This window comes from Peromyscus eremicus, chromosome 3 (assembly GCF_949786415.1).
Source record: "Peromyscus eremicus chromosome 3, PerEre_H2_v1, whole genome shotgun sequence".
NCBI classification, from domain to species: Eukaryota; Metazoa; Chordata; class Mammalia; order Rodentia; family Cricetidae; genus Peromyscus; species Peromyscus eremicus.
In genome coordinates, this window is record NC_081418.1 from 64,070,952 (window position 1) to 64,089,096 (window position 18,145).

Genomic DNA, 18,145 nt, shown 5'->3' on the forward strand with positions numbered 1-18,145 from the left:
GAATTCCAAGCCATTCAAAGCCAGTGAGACCCTGCTGTCTCCAAAACAAAACAAAATAAACAGATACCCGGTACTCAGTTGAAAAACGCTGGGCCTGTAATCCCAGCACTAGAAAAGTGGAGATGGGAGAATGTTTGGAGCCTGCTGGCCAGCCAGTCAAGCTAAATTAGCAAGCTTCAATTGAAGTTGATTGGAAGACCTGCCTCAAAACATGAGTGAAGGGCCAGCAAGATGGCTTAGCAGGTGAAGTCACCTTCCCTGCCAGTTTGACTACCTGAGTCTAATCCTGGTTCAATACCGTGCATCAGGAATGCCAACACTCCCATAGTACGTTGGGAATTGGAGACTGGAAGCTCCCAGGTAGCTAGCCTGGATTATGCAGTGCAACAGAAATGAGGCATTCTGCTTTGAAAGAAAGGAGAGAATATACTCCTTAAAGTTGTCCTGCGACCTCATTATACACTATACTACACACACACACACACACACACACACACACACCATATATATTTTTTTAAATCAGGTGGAAGACAATTGAGGAAATCACCCAACCTCTTGCTTCCATATACACACTCATACCCACCCACACAAACATACCACACACACAAAAAAAAAATGCTTGAGAGACATTTAATGATATTTCCTATATTCATTATAAAATAAGATGAAGCAGCATTCATACTTAAAGAGTATACATAGTGGAGCCAGCAAGATGTCCCAGCAGGGACTGATGCCAAAACTGACACCCTGTGTTCCATCCCCAAAACCCATGTGATGGAAGGAAAAGAACAAACTCCTGGAAGTTATCCCCTGATCTCCACACCCTTGCTCACACACATATATCATGCAAACACACAATCAATAGGTGTAATGAAAATTTTAGATAGACGTGGTGGTGTGCACCTTTGATCACAGTATTTGAGGAGGCAGAGGCAGGTCAGTTTCCAGGCCAGCCCGAGTTATATGGTGAGATCCTGTCTCAAAAACAAAGGTGGCTCTGTGTGTGTGTGTGTGTGTGTGTGTGTGTGTGTGTGTGTGTGTGTGTACACGTACGTACGTATGTACGTACGTACATACATATGTGGAACCAGCAGAATTACTCAGTGATTAAACTACTGCTAAGTCTGGCAGACTGAGTTCAATCCCTAGGACCCACATGGAGAAAGGAGAAACTTTGTTGTCCTCAGACTTCCACATGCATGCTCATTGAATGAGTTGGAGGGGGGAGGTGAGTGAGTGAGGTAATTTTAAAAAGTAGTATACTTAATGAACAAAAGAGAGACCCTGATTTCAAACAAGGTAGAAGGCTAGAGCTAATGCCCGAGGCTGTCCTCTGTCCCCACACATGTGCTGGGGCAAAACTGGAAGGCTTTCTTTGCCCACTTTAACCACTGACCTAGCCATGTTTACTCCATAGTTCTGAGTCATTTCAAAGCAGGTTAGGGCATTTCTTTTTCCCTCTTGTTGGATATTGTAATTCATATTTCCCTAAAATAGAGATATTCCTGTAAGTCACCACAATTCAGTGATCAACAATAGAGGCATTTGCCCATGGTGTACTGACACCATGGTTAGAGTCTGACTGTTTGAGCTACAGCTCTAGCAACATTAGAGAGCTTGTTAGAAACAGACATTTGTAGGCCCTTGGGACCAGCCGCCTCATACTGCTGTGTGGAGCTAGGCAGCCATGTTTTTAACCTGTTCCAGGTATCTGAGGCTTAGTGAAGTGATGTCACTTGTCCCTTAATGTCGCCTGTAGAATTTGTCTTCTAGGGAAGGATCCAGTGTGCTTCCATACAGGGTATGCATGGGCATGATTTTTGCTTTTTGTTTTATTTTCAGACAGTGCTTCTCTGTGGCTCTCTAGTTCCAGCTTCCCTTGAATTCACTATTTAGCCTAGGCTGGCTTCAAACTCTTTAGTCCTGCTTTGGTCTCTTGAGTGCTGGGATTTGGGGCCTGTGTTACCTTACTAGGTTAGGTATGTTCTTTAGTTTCTTTCCATCTATGTGTCCTGGACAGTTTGGATAGGTATAATCAGATTCTTTTTTTTTTTTTTTTTTTTTTTTTTTTTTTTTTTTTTTTTTTTGGGGGGGGGGTTTTTTTTTTGGGTTTTTTGAGACAGGGTTTCTGTGTAGCTTTGCGCCTTTCCTGGGACTCACTTGGTAGCCCAGGCTGGCCTCAAACTCACAGAAATCCGCCTGCCTCTGCCTCCCGAGTGCTGGGATTAAAGGCGTGCGCCACCACCACCTGGCCCAGATTCTTTTGAGAGTGTTCTGGGGTATCATCTCAAGAGGAGTCCTCAGGACAGATGACAGCATTGGTTATGATGGCCCAACCTGGAAGAAGGCCGAGGGTCATCTGGTAATGGACACCATGAACTGCAGATACTCAGAAATTTAAAAGAAGCAAATTACTGTAGTATGAAACAAAGTGTAAGAATTGACATCTTGCTGTGACTTCTACCACATGAAATACCCTTAAAGGCACAGCTCTAAAAGTAGGTGTAGGGCTGAAAGCAGAAGGAGGGTAGTGGGGATAGTGGCACAAATCTAGCTATTGCTGGATTACTGAATCACAAATGTAATGGCTAACTCCTAAAATAGGCCAATTAGAGTTTACTTAAGCTGGTGGGGGTGTTTGTTTGTTTGTTTGAGACAGGGTTTCTCTGTGTAGCTTTGGAGCCTGTCCTGGAACTCACTCTGTAGCCCAGGCTGGCCTCGAACTCACAGAGATCTGCCTGCTCTGCCTCCAGAGTGCTGGGATTAAAGGCGTGCACCACCACCGCCCGGCCATTTAAGCTGTTTTTTTAAAAAATGGACAGTGGTAGGTTAATAAAGCCTCTCAGTTAGTACTTGGGTAAAGATTAGAGGAGGATCTGCACAACTGCCAGGAGCTCGTTTTTCACAGGAAGCAGCTGTCCACTGCTGGGTTTGGGGATAGTGAGTAATAAGAAAGATCTGTGCAGCTGGGCAGTGGTGGTGCACACCTTTAATCCCAGCACTCAAGAGCCAGAGCCAGGTGGATCTCTGAGTTCGAGGACAGCCTGGTCTACATAATGAGTTTCAGAACAGCCAGGGCTACACAGAGAAACTCTTGAAACAAAAGAAAAGGAAAGAAAGGTGTGTTCATGAAACAAGTAGACCAGTAATCATGGGAATCTTCCTAGTTACTGAGCAAGGTAAACTACCAGTTATATTGGCAGGAATAGAGAGTAAAGATAATGTCAAGTGAGCTGGAGAGGTGGCTCAGCAGTTAAGAGCACTAGCCACTCTTGGGACAGCTTACAACCATCTGTGTAACTCTAGTTCCAAAGGATCTTCTCGTCTCTGCAGGCACCAGGCAATGTGGTGCACAAACATAATGTAGATAAGACACCTACACACCTCAAATTAAAATGAATCTTTTTTTATTCTGTCTGCATGTTTTGCCTGCAGGCCGGAAGAGGGTGCCAGATCTGATTACAGGTGGTTGTGAGCCACCATGTGGTTGCTGGGAATTGAACTCAGGACCTCTGGACAAGCAGCCAGATGCTCTTAGCCACTAAGCCATCTCTCCAGTCCCAAATCTTTTTTTTTTTTTTTTTTAAATGTCAAGATTGGAGGTTAGCATGGTCTTCGGAGTGAGTTCCAGGATAGCCTGGGTTACACACAGAAACCTTATGTCAAAAAACAACTACAAAAATGTTGTCAAGAATCACAAAGTAGGGGCTGGAGAGGTGGCTCAGTGGTTAAGAGCACTGGCTGTTCTTCCAGAGGTCCTGAGTTCAATTCCCAGCAACCACATGGTGGCTCACAACCATCCGTAATGAGATCTGGTGCCCTCTTCTGGCCTGCAAGCATGCATGTAGGCAGAACACTGTGTACATAATAAATAAATAAATCTTTAAAAAAAAAAAAAAAGAATCACAAAGTAAGCCAGGCAGTGGTGGCGCACGCCTTTAATTCCAGCACTCGGGAGGCAGAGGCAGGCGGATCTCTGTGAGTTCGAGGCCAGCCTGGTCTGCAGAGCGAGATCCAGGACAGGCACCAAAACTACACAGAGAAACTCTGTCTCAAAAAAAACAAAAACAAAACAACAACAACAACAAAAAGAATCATGCGGTAGAAAATCTTAAAAACAAGAAAAACATGAACTGTTTAGTAAAGAATGTATCAAGGCTGAACTGAACTCAACTATGAAAGGAAAAGCCACATGGTAACACATGCCTATAATTCAGCACTTTGTAAAGCTGAGGCAGAACTAGTAGTTCCATGCCATTCCATAATACATAGCAAGACCCTATCTTCCAAAAAAAGAAAAGAGTTCTATATTAGTTTTTACAGTTGTCATGTCAGACATCAGAGTTAAAAAAGCACGTTGACCTTGTGGCTTCCCAGAGGTGCCTGTGAGTGAGTGCTCCAGAGCACAGAGAGGGAGGAAGAGCATAGATCTAATGTGCTACAGATAGCAAAAAACTCACAGAACACCTCTGTGCCCAGTTATTGGAGAAGAATAGCATCTGCTAAAGCTAATTAGAACTTGGTATGTTTAATAAATGGGATTGTTGCAGACCAAAAAAAAAAAAAAAAAAAAAAAAAATCATTAAATGCTGTAGAAAAATTGTTAAGTTACCATTAGGCCACACAGTAAATTGATTTTTTTTCTCTCTGAATTAATGCAAATTTCCATTGTATTGTATTTAATTATGTATAAAGTGGTGCCCTTGACTCAGATTTCAATAAAGAACTTCATTTTTTCACTTTTAAGACTCTTAAGTAGGAAACTCAATTAGCATTGTGAAAGAAATAATAAAATATGGAATTTGCTTGGCAGTGGTGCGCACCTTTAATCCCAGCACTAAGGAGGCAGAGGCAATCAGATCTCTGGGTGTGAGGCCAGCCTGGCTACTTAGTGAATTTCAGGACAGCCAGGGCTACACAGAAAAACCCTGTCTCCAGAAACCAAAAAAGAAAGAAAGAAAACAAAAACACAGTGTTTACGGTGTTTCACTGTGGAGTGTATGTAGAGCTTCCATTTACAAAGGAACTGCTGACCCTGCCATCACATCTTTCTATCTTGTTTGTGGTAGATTTGTTTTGTTGTTGTTGCTTTGGTTTGGTTTGTGGGTTTGTTTGTTTGTTTGTTTGTTTGTTTTGTCGAGACAGGGTTTCTCTGTGTTAACAGTCTTAACTGTCCTGGAACTCATTGAGATCCTCCTGCTTCTGCCTCTGCCTCCCTAGTCCTGGGATTAAAGGCGTGTGCCAGCACCAACCAGCAAGCTTTTGGTGCTTTTATTTTTGTTTCTTAGTGTGCATGAGAAGCTGGCTGCCCCTGTGTACTCAGAACTGCATATGGAATGTAATGCTGCTTGGTTCTCCTTTGTTTCCTACTCCTCATGAGAGATTCAGAGTGGCACAATATGCTATAATTAGGGATAAAAAGAGAGTGCTTTGTTCTTGTTTGTGGTTTGTTTTTGAGACAGGGTATTGCTACTGTATGTCAGCCAGCTTCTGTTTCACCAAAACAGAACTTCAAGTTGTCCAGGCTGGCCTGGGATTCACATCAGACCTCCTGCCTCAGCCTTCCGAGTGCTGGAATTTGCAGGTGTGCAGCCGCACACTCACACCCCAATAAGGGTTTAGCACATTATATGCCAAACATAGTTCATCTAGGTCTTGTTTTGTTTTGTTTTTTTCCTAGAGCTGAGGACCGAACTCAGGGCCTTGCACTTGCTAGGCAAGCGCGCTACCACTGAGCTAAATCTCCAACCCCTAGGTCTTGTTTGTTTGAGACAGGATCTCTATTATGTACCTCAGCCTCTCAAGTGCTTGGACTAAAGACATGTACCACCACACCTGGCCCTTTCCAGGTTGTGTTCTTTCAGTGAAGAAAACGTAAGACACATTGAGTTCAAGAGGAACATGCGCCGGGCGGTGGTGGCGCACGCCTTTAATCCCAGCACTCGGGAGGCAGAGCCAGGCGGATTTCTGTGAGTTCGAGGCCAGCCTGGTCTCCAAAGCGAGTTCCAGGAAAGGCGCAAAGCTACACAGAGAAACCCTGTCTTGAAAAACCAAAAAAAAAAAAGGAACATGCAGCAGTTTGCTGAAGTGGCAGTTCCAGACAACTGAGGGTCTTGTGCCTTGGGCCTGGTTCCTGCAGTGGCCACTGTTAAAATGGGGATCTTGTTTAAATTTTATTCTCTGTTCTGCTGTAATGGCTGTAAGATAACTACTATTCCTTACATTGTTGGATTTGTTTTTCCTTCTGACAAAATCTGTGTTTTCAACATAGCAAATGGGAAGCAGTGGTTAGGTAGAAGAAAAAAAAAATCTGTTCTTTCCCATTTGGGCCACTGTTACGTTTTGTTCATTCACTGTCATAGCTGCTGCTTTTATTCAGCATTATCTTGGGCTGGAGATACAGTTTATGTGTAAGGCACTTACTTAGCATGTCCAAGACCTGACTTAGATCCCAAGTACCACCTCAAAATAAAAAAAATTTAAAAAAAATCCTGATTTTTTTTCAGGACCTTTTTTTTTTTTTTTTTTTGGTTTTTAAAGACAAGGTTTCTCTGTGTAGCTTTGGAGCCTGTCCTGGAACTCACTCTGTAGCCCAAGCTGGCGTCAAACTCACAGAGATCCACCTGCCTCTGCCTCCCGAGTGCTGGGTTTAAAGGCGTGCGCCACCACCACCCAGCAGGACCATTTTTTTTCATGTGTTAAGGAAGAGGGAAGATGTCTTAGTCAGGATTACTATTACTATGATAAAACACCATGACCAAAAACAAACTGGAGAGGAGAGAATTTCTCTGGCTTACATTTCCACATCAGTATTCATTGAAGAAGTCAGGACTGGAACTCAAGCTGGGCAGGAACCTGAAAGCAGGAACTGATGCAGAGGCTATGGTAGAGTGCTGATTGCTCAGCCTGCTCTCTTACAGAACCAAGAAACACCAGCCCAGGAGTGACACCACCCACAATGGGTTGGGCCCTCCATCAATCACAAATTAAGAAAATGCTCTGAAGCCAGGAGGTGGTGGCACACACTTTTTTTTTTTTTTTTTTTTTTGGTTTTTCGAGACAGGGTTTCTCTGTGTAGCTTTGCGCCTCTCCTGGAACTCACTTGGTAGCCCAGGCTGGCCTCGAACTCACAGAGATCCGCCTGGCTCTGCCTCCCAAGTGCTGGGATTAAAGGCGTGCGCCACCACCGCCCGGCGGCACACACTTTTAATCTGAGCACTCTAGAGAGAGAGACAGGTGGATCTCTGTGAGTTCTTTGCCAGCCTGGTCTACAGAGTGAGTTCCCAAACAGTCAGGGCTACATACAGAGATCTCTGCCTTTAAAAGAAAAAAGAAAATGCTCTACAACAGTGGTTCTCAACCTTCCTAATGCTGCAACCCTTTACCACACTTCCTCCTCTTGTGGGGACCCCCAACCATAAAGTTATTTTCGTTGCTACTTCACAACTGTAATTTTGCTTCTGTGTTTCACGAATCCTAAATGGTCTTACAATAAAAACCCAGAGCCAAATATTGTGGTAAATGCTGAAAGATCAGAGGAAATAAGCCACTGCCACTTCTCACCTCACCAACTCCTCAACAATCCTATCTCCACAAATCCTTAGACTAAATGCTTCTGAGTCCTCAGCTGAAAAAGCTCTAGTTCCTGTCTCCACCCAGCCATTTCACTTCTATCTCAGCCTTCCTACTGCTAAGATTAATGGCGTGTGTGCTTCCCAAATACTGGGGTTAAGGATGTGTGCCATCACTGCCTGGCTCTGTTTCTTTCCTAGACTGGTCAATCTCATGTAGCCCAGTGTGGTCTTGAACTCACAGAGATTCAGATGGATCTCTGCCTCCTGAGTACTAGGATTAAGGGTGTGTACCACCACTGCCTGACCTCGTAACTTTGTGGCGGCTCTGATCTTCAGGCAACCTTTATTTCTTAGATTATAAATACCACCACATGTCCCCTTTTTTGTCTAAAATATAAAAGGTTATAACTAATATAAGAAAAACTATATACAATAAGTACAATAACTATATACAGTCAAGAATTACATTAACAATGTCCAGTCCATTAACATTTGACAAATTCAGAGAAAATACTCCATTATTTATCATATTTTGTTGAGTCCAAAGTGTTGTACCTAATTCATTTTCTTTTTGTTTTTTTTGGGGGGGGAGGAGGGGTGAGACAGACTTATTCACTTTATACCCCTTTAGTGAGTTTCTTTTCTGAACTTGTTAACAAGGAAAACTATAACTATGACTAACTAGTCTTCCACTCCCTCAGAGACCTTAGAAGGAAATAATATTACCTAAGTAAACAGGAAGTGCAGGCAAGAGACTTCTAAAAAATGTGAAAAATGACAGAAACAGCTGGCTGCCTGGACAGCCACCCGAGGTTCCTCTGCAGCGTTGGGGCATCCATCTTCTGCCTACAGGCCTGGCATATCTAACATACTTATCTGTGAAGCAGGATATTATGAAGGTCCTTCCTACCTTGTCTTGACAAAATTCGGCAGTCCTTTCTTTTGTGTCCTGCTTATCCGTTTTGGACAGCATACTGTCAGCAGTCGAGGCAAGGGCATTTTTTTGCCCAGTGGCTAACTTGCCACAAAGTAAACTCTATATGGAGTTTCTTCGATGCCTATCTTCTCTGAAGTATATTGGAGCAGACACGTCTCATTGTCATTAAAAAAAAGAACCTATGTTATTAAAAACATCTTAAATGCCATATTCTGTAGATCTCTGAAGTGTTTGAAGACAACTTGTCTATTTTAAATATATCTCTTTGACCTTGAAAACATGCCTAACCTGCCATGTTCCATTGTAATAGGTGACTATCAACTAACCTGCATTTCCTTTTTTTTTTTTTTTTTTTTTTTTAAATTATGTCTACAGTGTTCTATCTGCATGTATGCCTGCAGACCAGAAGAGGGCACCAGATCTCACTACAGATGTTTGTGAGCCATCATGTGGTTGCTCTTAACCTCTGAGCCATCTCCCCAGTCCAAACATTATGGATTCTGGGAATCTGAACTGTTGTTTTTTTGTTTGTTTGTTTGTTTTTGGCTTTGTTTTTGTTTTTTTTTTCCGGAGCTGAGGACCAAACCCAGGGCTAGGCAAGCTCTCTACCACTGAGCAAAATCCCCCAACCCTGCATTTCTTTATATCCTAATTAGTTTGTAATAATAACTTTCAAGGACTAGCAAATTGCATTACGTTGTTAAATGAGCTGTGTAGGTGCAATACCTTGAACAAGAGTAGAAATATATGTACAGTATGTTCCGACAAAAATAATATCAACTTTGTATCAGTATACACAATTTGTATACGATATACAAAAATGCAATCCAATGTAAAATATTCAAAGCTAGTAGTTGCTTTTTAAAAGTAGATTCAATAAGCTGGGCGGTGGTGGCGCACGCCTTTAATCCCAGCACTTGGAAGGCAGAGGCAGGCGGATCTCTGTGAGTTCAAGGCCAGCCTGGTCTATAGAGCGAGATCCAGGAAAGGCGCAAAGCTACACAGAGAAACCCTGTCTCGAAAAAAAAACAAAAAAAAAAGCACATTCAATAATCTACCTTTTTTATCTTATATTCATACTCTCCTTTTTTTCTTTTTTCTTTTTCCTTTTTTTTTTGGTTTTTCGAGACAGGGTTTCTCTGTGTAATCCCGAGTGCTGGGATTAAAGGCGTGCACCACCACTGCCCAGCCCCTTCTTTCTTTTCAGAGTAGATTCAGTAATTTATCCTTTTATGTATCATTCTATATCTCTTTTTTTTTCCAGAGTAGGTTCAATAATCTACTGTTTAGCTTATCATATCTATATCCTCTTTTTTTCTTTTTCTTTTTTTTTTTTTTTTTTTTTCCAAACAAGAACCCTGAATCTAAGCCGGGCAGTGGTGGTATATGTCTTTAATCCCAGCACTCAGGAGGCAGAGCCAAACAGATCTCTGTGAGTTTGAGACCAGCCTGATCTACAGAGCAAGTTCCATGACAGGCTCCAAAACTACACAGAGAAACCCTGTCTCAAAAAAAAAAAAAAAAAAAGAGCCCTGAATCTAATTTCCTTTGTTTAGCTTTTTTCCTGACCATTACCAATAACAGCTTGTAATCAACCACCAAAACAATGACAAATATCCATAACTCATTGAATGGCCAAAAACCACCCACCCCATCTCTTGGGAATATGGGCGATGTGTTCTTAAAATTACTTTCTGCTGTCTGGGGGGTAAAGGCACCTTTAGGGGATCCTGAAAAGAAAAATTTTGGGTTAATTGTTAAGTCCTGGGAGACGTAGCTGTATTATTTGATGTCCAGTCTCTGCATAATGGGAAAATGCAGGGTTTGTCTCAATTCCTGGATAGAGTAGTCTGTGAGGCTGGATTATCTCAGGTAGCCATCTCGAAATTGTCCTGAGTAGTTTGTAGTCCAAAGCTGATCTCTGGGTGATGTTTGTTAGCTTAATGGCATTATCATCCTGATAGAATCGTCATTGTTGGGCCCCATCATCCTTTTGGAGACTTCAAAGGTCGCTGTTAGGCATGGTCATGATTCACTGCAGAAAATCTTTTTCATGCGACGTTTTTTTCTGGATGATTTGTCCTTTTTCTTCAGATGTCTCATTTGTCCAGTGTTCTTCAGATTCCTTAGCCTTCATTGTCCTGAAAGACAAAAACAAAACCCTTCCCCACCCCTAACTTTGGGGAGGTTCCCTTTTGGCAAGTTATATCTGATCAAATGAAAAGCATTTGTTAGTCATATAAGTTAGTTTAAATTGAATGGTCACACTGGTTGATGAACTTTCACCTCTTCTAATTAAGAGATCTCTCCTGTTCAAATCGAACCTTTATCAAATTTGATAGTATCCATAGCTTTTCTTCTCCTGTAGAAACAAAAGCAAAACCTCGTCCCCAAAGTAACACATATCCTGGTTTCCATTCTGAGGTCAGCACATCCTTAAAGTAGATAGGCTGATTTAATTCTGTAGTTTTTTCTGTTATCAAATGTCTCTCCACAGCTGTTGTTCCTTTCTCATTAGCACTGAAAAAAATTCAAAGTTAGTAAAGCATTATGTAATCTATTTCTAAGGGTTTTTCTAACTCCTTACTGTTTATCATATCCTTTAGAGTTTGATTTGATCTTTGGCCTGTAGGATTGTGTGGTATACCTGTAATGTGCTTTATATTGTAATAAACAAAAAAACTTTCATTTTACCAGAGACATATGCTTGGAGCATTGTCAGTCTTAATTTGTACAGGTATACCCATAATGGCCATAACTTCTAGCAGATGCGTGATTACAGAATCAGCCTTTTCGGAACTCAGAGCATTTGCCCATTGAAATCCTGAATGGGTATCAATGGTATGGTGTCATATTTTAATTTTCCAAATTCTACAAAATGAAACACATCCATCTGTCAGATTTCATTCCTTTGAGTACTCTTTGGGTTACTTCCTGCAGGTAGTGGAGTTTGATTGTATAAAGAGCAAGTAGGCTGTGCAGTGGTGGTGTACACCTTTAATTCCCGCACTCGGAGAAGAAGCTAGGCGGATCTCTGAGTTCGAGGCCAGCCTGGTCTACAGAGCAAGATTCAGGACAGGGACCAAAACTACACAGAGAAATCCTGTCTGGGGGGGGGGGGGGGATAAAATAAAAAAGAAAAGAGCAAGTAGGACATTTACTTAGAATTTCCTTGACTTGTTGCCAGGTTATGGAATAATTCTTTTTCAAACCCTTACTATTGACATGATGTTTTTTATGAAATTCTGAAGCCTCCAACACATCTCCTATCAATAGTTGATCAATCTCGTCATTACCTTGCGCTAGAGAGCTTGGCAGACCCGTATGGGATCAGACGTGTGTTATATATAAGGAATGATTCCTATTCCTGATTATTTCTTGTAACTGAATAAATAGTTAATTCTGACTTATCAGGGATAAATTCAGCAGTTTCAGTGTGTAAAACAACTCTTTCTGCATACTAAGAGTCAGTAACTTATGTTAAGAGTTTCCGTAATATCCATTAATACCATCAGAATGGCATATAATTCTGACTTTTGGACAGAATTATCTAAGAAATAAAGCTTGCCTGAAGATCAGAGCCACAGAGTTAAACATAGAGGTCAGGCAATGGTGGCACACACCTTTAATCCTAGCACTCGGGAGGCAGAGATTCCATCTGAATCTCTGTGAGTTCAAAGCCACGCTGGGCTACATGAGATTGATCCAGTGTAGGAGAGAAACAGAGCCAGAAAGTAGTGGCACACACCTTTAACCCTGGAATTTGAAAAGCACACATGCCATTAATCCCAGCACTAAGAAGGTTGAGATAGGAAGTGAAATGGCTAGACGGAGAAAGGCATCTGAGGCCTCAGAAGACGGGAACTCAAGACAGCCTTTTGGCTATAAGACCATTTAGGATTCATGCAACACTACTGTTATGAACCATAATGTAAATATCTGTTTCCAGTGTTCTTAGGTGACCCCTGTGAATGGGTCGTAACCCACAGATTAAGAACAATCTGGCCAGGCGGTGGTGGCGCACGCCTTTACTCCCAGCACTCGGGAGGCAGAGCCAGGCGGATCTCTGTGAGTTCGAGGCCAGCCTGGGCTACCAAGTGAGTCTCAGGAAAGGTGCAAAGCTACACAGAGAAACCCTGTCTCGAAAAACCCAAAAAAAAAAAAAAAAAGAACAATCTGATCTTATGGAGACTTTTTCCTCAACTGAGGCTCCCTCCTCTCTTCTGACTCTAGCTTTGTGTCAGTTGACATAAAACTTAGCACAGAAGGCTAAGGTTTTTCAAGTGCTAGGATGACAGACACAGTTTGAAATACTTTCAGTGAACATCATAGTGTCCCATCATGTGGCCTTAAATAATTTGCCTTCATTCCAGACACAGCACCTGAAGAGTAGACCTCCAAAACTCAGTCACCAGACAGATGTACAGGTACCATTTTGCTCCCCAGGGCCTCATCTTGTTGACATTTGCAATGACGGGTGAACTAGTTAGGCATCTGAAATCTGTACCAGTCAGTTGAGAGAGTAAGCCAGTTCAGGGTAGTCTCTGTTTTGTTCTGTGTTGGAGAAGAGCAGTCACATCTCAGGAATGAGATGGTACCTGATGGTGCTCATGGGTAAAAATGAGGTGTCGCTGTTAGTTACTTGTACCATCTTTCCTTTCTTTTTTTAGATCTCATGTACTGGTCTGCAGTTACCATCAGCATGTAACAGATACATATTTAGCCTACAGACAAGTATAATTGTGAACTTAATCACACAATTCTTGCTAAATGTAGAGATACACCTGACATCCATCCTAGCTCCTGGGTGGTAGAGGCAGGAGAATCAGGAGTTAAGTCATCCTTTACTAAGTAGTTCAAGGTCAGCCCAGAATATACAAATAAGTCTCAAGCAAACAAGTGGTTTTCACGGTCTTGTTATTTATGCAGTGTTGAAACTGCATGTGTGCCTCTCAGCAGTTTGTGTGCTCCTATGCAGTGGGAACACTGTGCTACTCAGTTGTAAGACATGGTAACCAAAAAAAAAAAAGGCACAGAGTGGTGGCTATGACGTGCTGATACAGAATGAGAGAGGAAAACATACTTTCTTCTATGTATTAAATGTCTGTGGACACACCTAAAGAGTCTGGGTACCTGCACATACAAATGAGGAGTTCTGTGTTGTACATTAAAAATAACCACCTGGCAATGGTGGCACACACCTTTAATCCCAGCACTCAGGAGGCAGAGGCAGGCAGATCTCTATGAGCTAGAGGCCAACCTGATATACAGAGTGAGTTCCAGAACAGCCAGGACTACACAGAGAAACCCTGTCTAGAAAAACCAAAGTAATAATAATAGTAAAATAACCGCCGGGCGCTGGTGGTGCACGCCTTTAATCCCAGCCCTTGGGAGACAGAGCCAGGCGGATCTCTGGGAGTTTGAGGCCAGCCTGGTCTACAGAGCGAGTTCCAGGAAAGGCGCAAAGCTACACAGAGAAACCCTGTCTCAAAAAATCAATCAATCAATAAATAACCAACCAACCAACATGGAGCTGGAAAGATGACTCATTGGACGACTAAAGGACCTGGTTTCTGTTCCCAACACTCATGCAATAGCTCACAACCATCTTTTAATTCCAGTTCCGGAGGACCCAACTCCCTTTGGCCCTTGAGGGTACCACATATGCATTTGATGCACATACATATACATGCAGGCAGGCAAACATTCATGCATTTAAGATAAAAATAAATGAATCTTTAAAATAATAATAACCAGCATGCACAGTCACATCTTTAAATAGCATTCATTGGCACCATCCTGTCCATATACCCATTAGCATGTAACTCAGTACTGCTATAAACAAGTTGCATGCTCTTGGCTCATCTTTATGTTCCTGTCTGTAACATGATAAAATGGGAGACACATTAGAAACAACAGATTTCCTCAGTTTTTAGGTTTGAATTTTCCCTTTTCGGCAGCAGCACGGCACAGATGTAACCATTTCCTCAGATCTGTTTGTAGGCAAGGTGGGAGACTAACACTTAAGTCACCTCTAACTGATGCTAGTAGCTACCTGTGACTATGACCATGTTCAAAGTATATATCATGGGCTGGAGAGATGGCTCAGTGGTTAAGAGCACTCACTGGCTGCTCTTCCAGAGGTCCTGAGTTCAATTCCCAGCAACCACATGGTGCCTCACAACCATTTGTAATGAGATCTAGCGCCCTCTTCTGGCATGCAGGCAGAACATTGTATGCGTAATAAATCTTTAAAAAAAAAAGTCTATGTCATTTTATCACCAACTGAAAGTTTCTAGAAAGAACTTTTCTGGTCAGCTGTTAGGTTACGTCAAGAAATGATTTGTACGAAAAAAGCTCAAGCTGTCCCTTTCATTGAGTACCATCTCTGAAGAGACTATGTATTGCTCATTAATACCTGGAAGCCATCCACTCTTGTCCTTCATCACACACGTGCAGATTGGTCTTGCCAGTTCAAAGCAAAATAAAAACATTTGTGGGGCTGGTGAGATGGCTCAGCAGATACCTGCCACCAAGCCTGATGACCCGAGTTTGATTCCTGGGTCCCACATAGTTGAAAGCAGGAACTAATTCCAGCAAGTTATCTTCTGACCTTCATATGCATGTCATGGTGTGTTTGCATGTGTGCACACATTAATTCAGTGTAATTTTTTTGTTTGTTTGTTTTTCGAGACAGTGTTTCTCTTTGTAGCAGCCTTGGCTGTCCTGGAACTCACTGTGTATAGACCAGGCTGGCCTTGAGTTCACAGAGATCCTCCTGGCTCTGCCTCCCAAGTGCTGGGATTAAAAGTGTGTGCTACCACTCTGCTCAGCTCAATTTCAGGGTTTTTTTTTTTTTTTTTTTTTTTTTTTTTTTTTTTTTTTGGTTTTTCGAGACAGGGTTTTTCTGTGTAGCTTTGCGCCTTTCCTGGAACTCACTTGGTAGTCCAGGCCTTCCTCAAACTCACAGAGATCTGCCTGCCTCTGCCTCCCGCCCGAGTGCTGGGATTAAAGGCATGCGCCACCACCGCCCAGCTTTTTTGGTTTTTCGCAATTTCAGTTTTTTTTAATGACTTGAAATCATACTGGCTATGTGGCTCACCTCCAGTGAATAGGTACTTGCTTTCTGTGTAGACATTGCACTTTGCTCCCATTTCTATCATGTTTCCTGTTGATGTGTGTTGTTGACACATCTACATGGCTTCTAAATTCAGTGTGTATACCGCAGCTCATTTGAAGTGTCCACCTGACCCCTGCCCTCTCCTGTAAGTTTTCTCCCTCTTCAGTGTGTGTGTTCTCTGCCCCCCCCCCTTTCCCTTCCTCTCTGTAGCATGGCCTGACATCAGCTCATAATCCAGTCCTAGTCCTGCCTTAGTTTCCTCCGTACTTGATAGGAGATATGGACCAGGGCCTGAAGAAATGACTCACTGGTTAAGATCAGTGAGTGTTTGTTTGTTTATTTATTCCGAGACAGGGTTTCTACATGTGGTTTTGGTGCCTGTCCTGGATCTCACTCTGTAGACCAGGCTGGCCTCAAACTCACAAAGATCCGCCTGGCTCTGCCTCCCAGTGCTGAGATTAAAGGCACGTGCTGCCGCCACCACCCGACCTGTTGTTGTTGTTGTTGTTGTTGTTGTTGTTGTTGTTGTTGTTAGCAATGAGTGTTCTTAAAGAATACCCACATGGTACCTTACAACTGTCTATAACTATAGTTCTGGTGATCTGATGCCCCCTTCTGACCTCTTTAGGCATCAGGTACACGTACGGTTCATATACATACATGCAGGCAAAATGCTCATACACATAAAACAAAAATAAATGGATTTTTTTGGGGGGGGGATCTTTTTTAAGGGGGGCGGGTATCAGGCTGGTGCCACATGCCTTTAATCCCAGCACTCAGGTGGCAGGAGCAGGCAGATCTCTGAGTTTGAGGTCAGCCTGGTGTACAGAGCAAGTTCCAGGACAGTCAGGACTGTTTCACAGAGAAACCCTGTCTTGAAAAACAAAAACAAAAAGTATCATAAAGAAAGGCAAGGGTGGGGTTGGGGATTTAGCTCAGTGGTAGAGCGCTTGCCTAGCAAGTGCAAGGCCCTGGGTTCGGTCCCCAGCTCTGAAAAAAAAAAAAAAAGGCAAGGGTTTAGAGAAGTAGCCTAGTGGTTAAGAGCCCATGCTGCTCTTGTAGAGGACCCAAGTTAAGTTCTCAACACCCATGGCAAGCAGCTTCCAACCACCCGTAACCTGAGCTTTAAGAGTATTGCCAACACCTCTGGCTTCTGGATGCCTGCACTTAACATGCACAGACACAAGTACATGTACATACATAATTTAAAATAAAACCTTTTTAAAAAGAAAATACTACTTTTGAGAAAGGCTGTGCCTGAGCCCTCTAACCATGTCCTGTGCCCTGTCTTCCAGGAGCTGTACCCTGCGTTTTGCATTCACAATGGAGGCTCGGACCTTGAGCGGCTGCCTACAGCCAGCACCTGCATGAATCTGCTGAAGCTCCCAGAATTTTATGATGAAGCCCTGCTGCGAAGCAAACTGCTTTATGCCATCGAGTGTGCTGCTGGCTTTGAGCTGAGCTGAGTTGTGCCCAGGGAACTTGATCTGACCCAAAGGCAGCCAGCACCTGCCAGACCCCCCGAGAGCACTCAGGCGGGACCCGCGGCTCTCCTCAGGCCTTCTTTCTGGCATTCCTCCCTTTCTGATTTTTTTTAAGATAATTTTATTGTGACACAGTCACTTACATAGATGGACATTGCTTTTCACATAACTTAACCACTGTTATGTGCCATGTGGCTGGTTTAGGAATTTTTGCCAAGAAGAGCACAGGTTTTAGACTAGTGGCAACTCAGTGAAATTAACCAAAGATGAAGCTTTGGCCTTGCTGACCTAGTTCATATCCCCTCTGGGTCAGGCACCATATCTGCAGACGGAATCTGGGGCTGATACGCAGAGCCCTGAGCCACTGCTTCTCATGTGGTTGATTGTTTACAAGCCTAATTGTAAAAACTGAAGGCATTTTTCCTGCTGCCTTTTCCCAAAGTGATTAGGTTTGGAAAATGGATAACGCTAGTATTATTTTATTTGTGCTTTGTAAGCCATGTCCCCCAGGTGGGACTCGCATGCTTGTCTTCAGACTCCTACTGACCTGCATCATGAGGTTTGGACATGGCTGTGTGGGTGTGAGCTGGCTGCTGCCTTCATTGCTCTTTTCCTGTCTCTGCTCTGTACCTGGAGAGCTTTCCGGGGAGGCGGAGGAGGAGGGTCCCTGCACTTCCTGAGGTACTGTGTCACCTACAGTGAGTTGGCGACTGGGGGATGTGAGCACTGCAGCTTTTATTAAAGTCATTTGAACCAAAGTGGCGGGCTGCGTCTCTCCGTGATCCACGCGCCCTCCTGGCCAGGCAATACTGCCCATCATCTTAGTCATCTTTGGGGGGACTTGCCAGGCCTTAGCACCTCTGCTTCCTGATGGTGCTTTGATAAGAAGACAGCGTCCCTGGAGTGTGTCAGGGAAGAACATCAGGCCAGGTGATTCTCACTTAGGCACTTTTTTCAGGGTCCAACTTGTTGCCAGGTGACCACAGCCTCTGCAAACAGGAAGCAGGGAAGCATCTAGGAGGCCAGCATG

At 43.1% G+C, this 18,145-nt stretch overlaps 1 protein-coding gene across 1 annotated transcript in view; it reads left to right on the top strand.

Annotated features, from left to right (window-relative positions):
- Positions 1–17,873, top strand: part of Ube3c (ubiquitin protein ligase E3C) — a 111,648-nt gene extending 93,775 nt beyond the window's left edge. Inside the window, exon 23 of the mRNA XM_059257788.1 lies at positions 16,927–17,873. Coding sequence (XP_059113771.1) covers positions 16,927–17,097 — 171 coding nt within the window. The 3' untranslated portion in view covers positions 17,098–17,873. The remainder of the gene's footprint in view (positions 1–16,926) is intronic.
- The last annotated feature ends 272 nt before the right edge of the window (positions 17,874–18,145 follow it).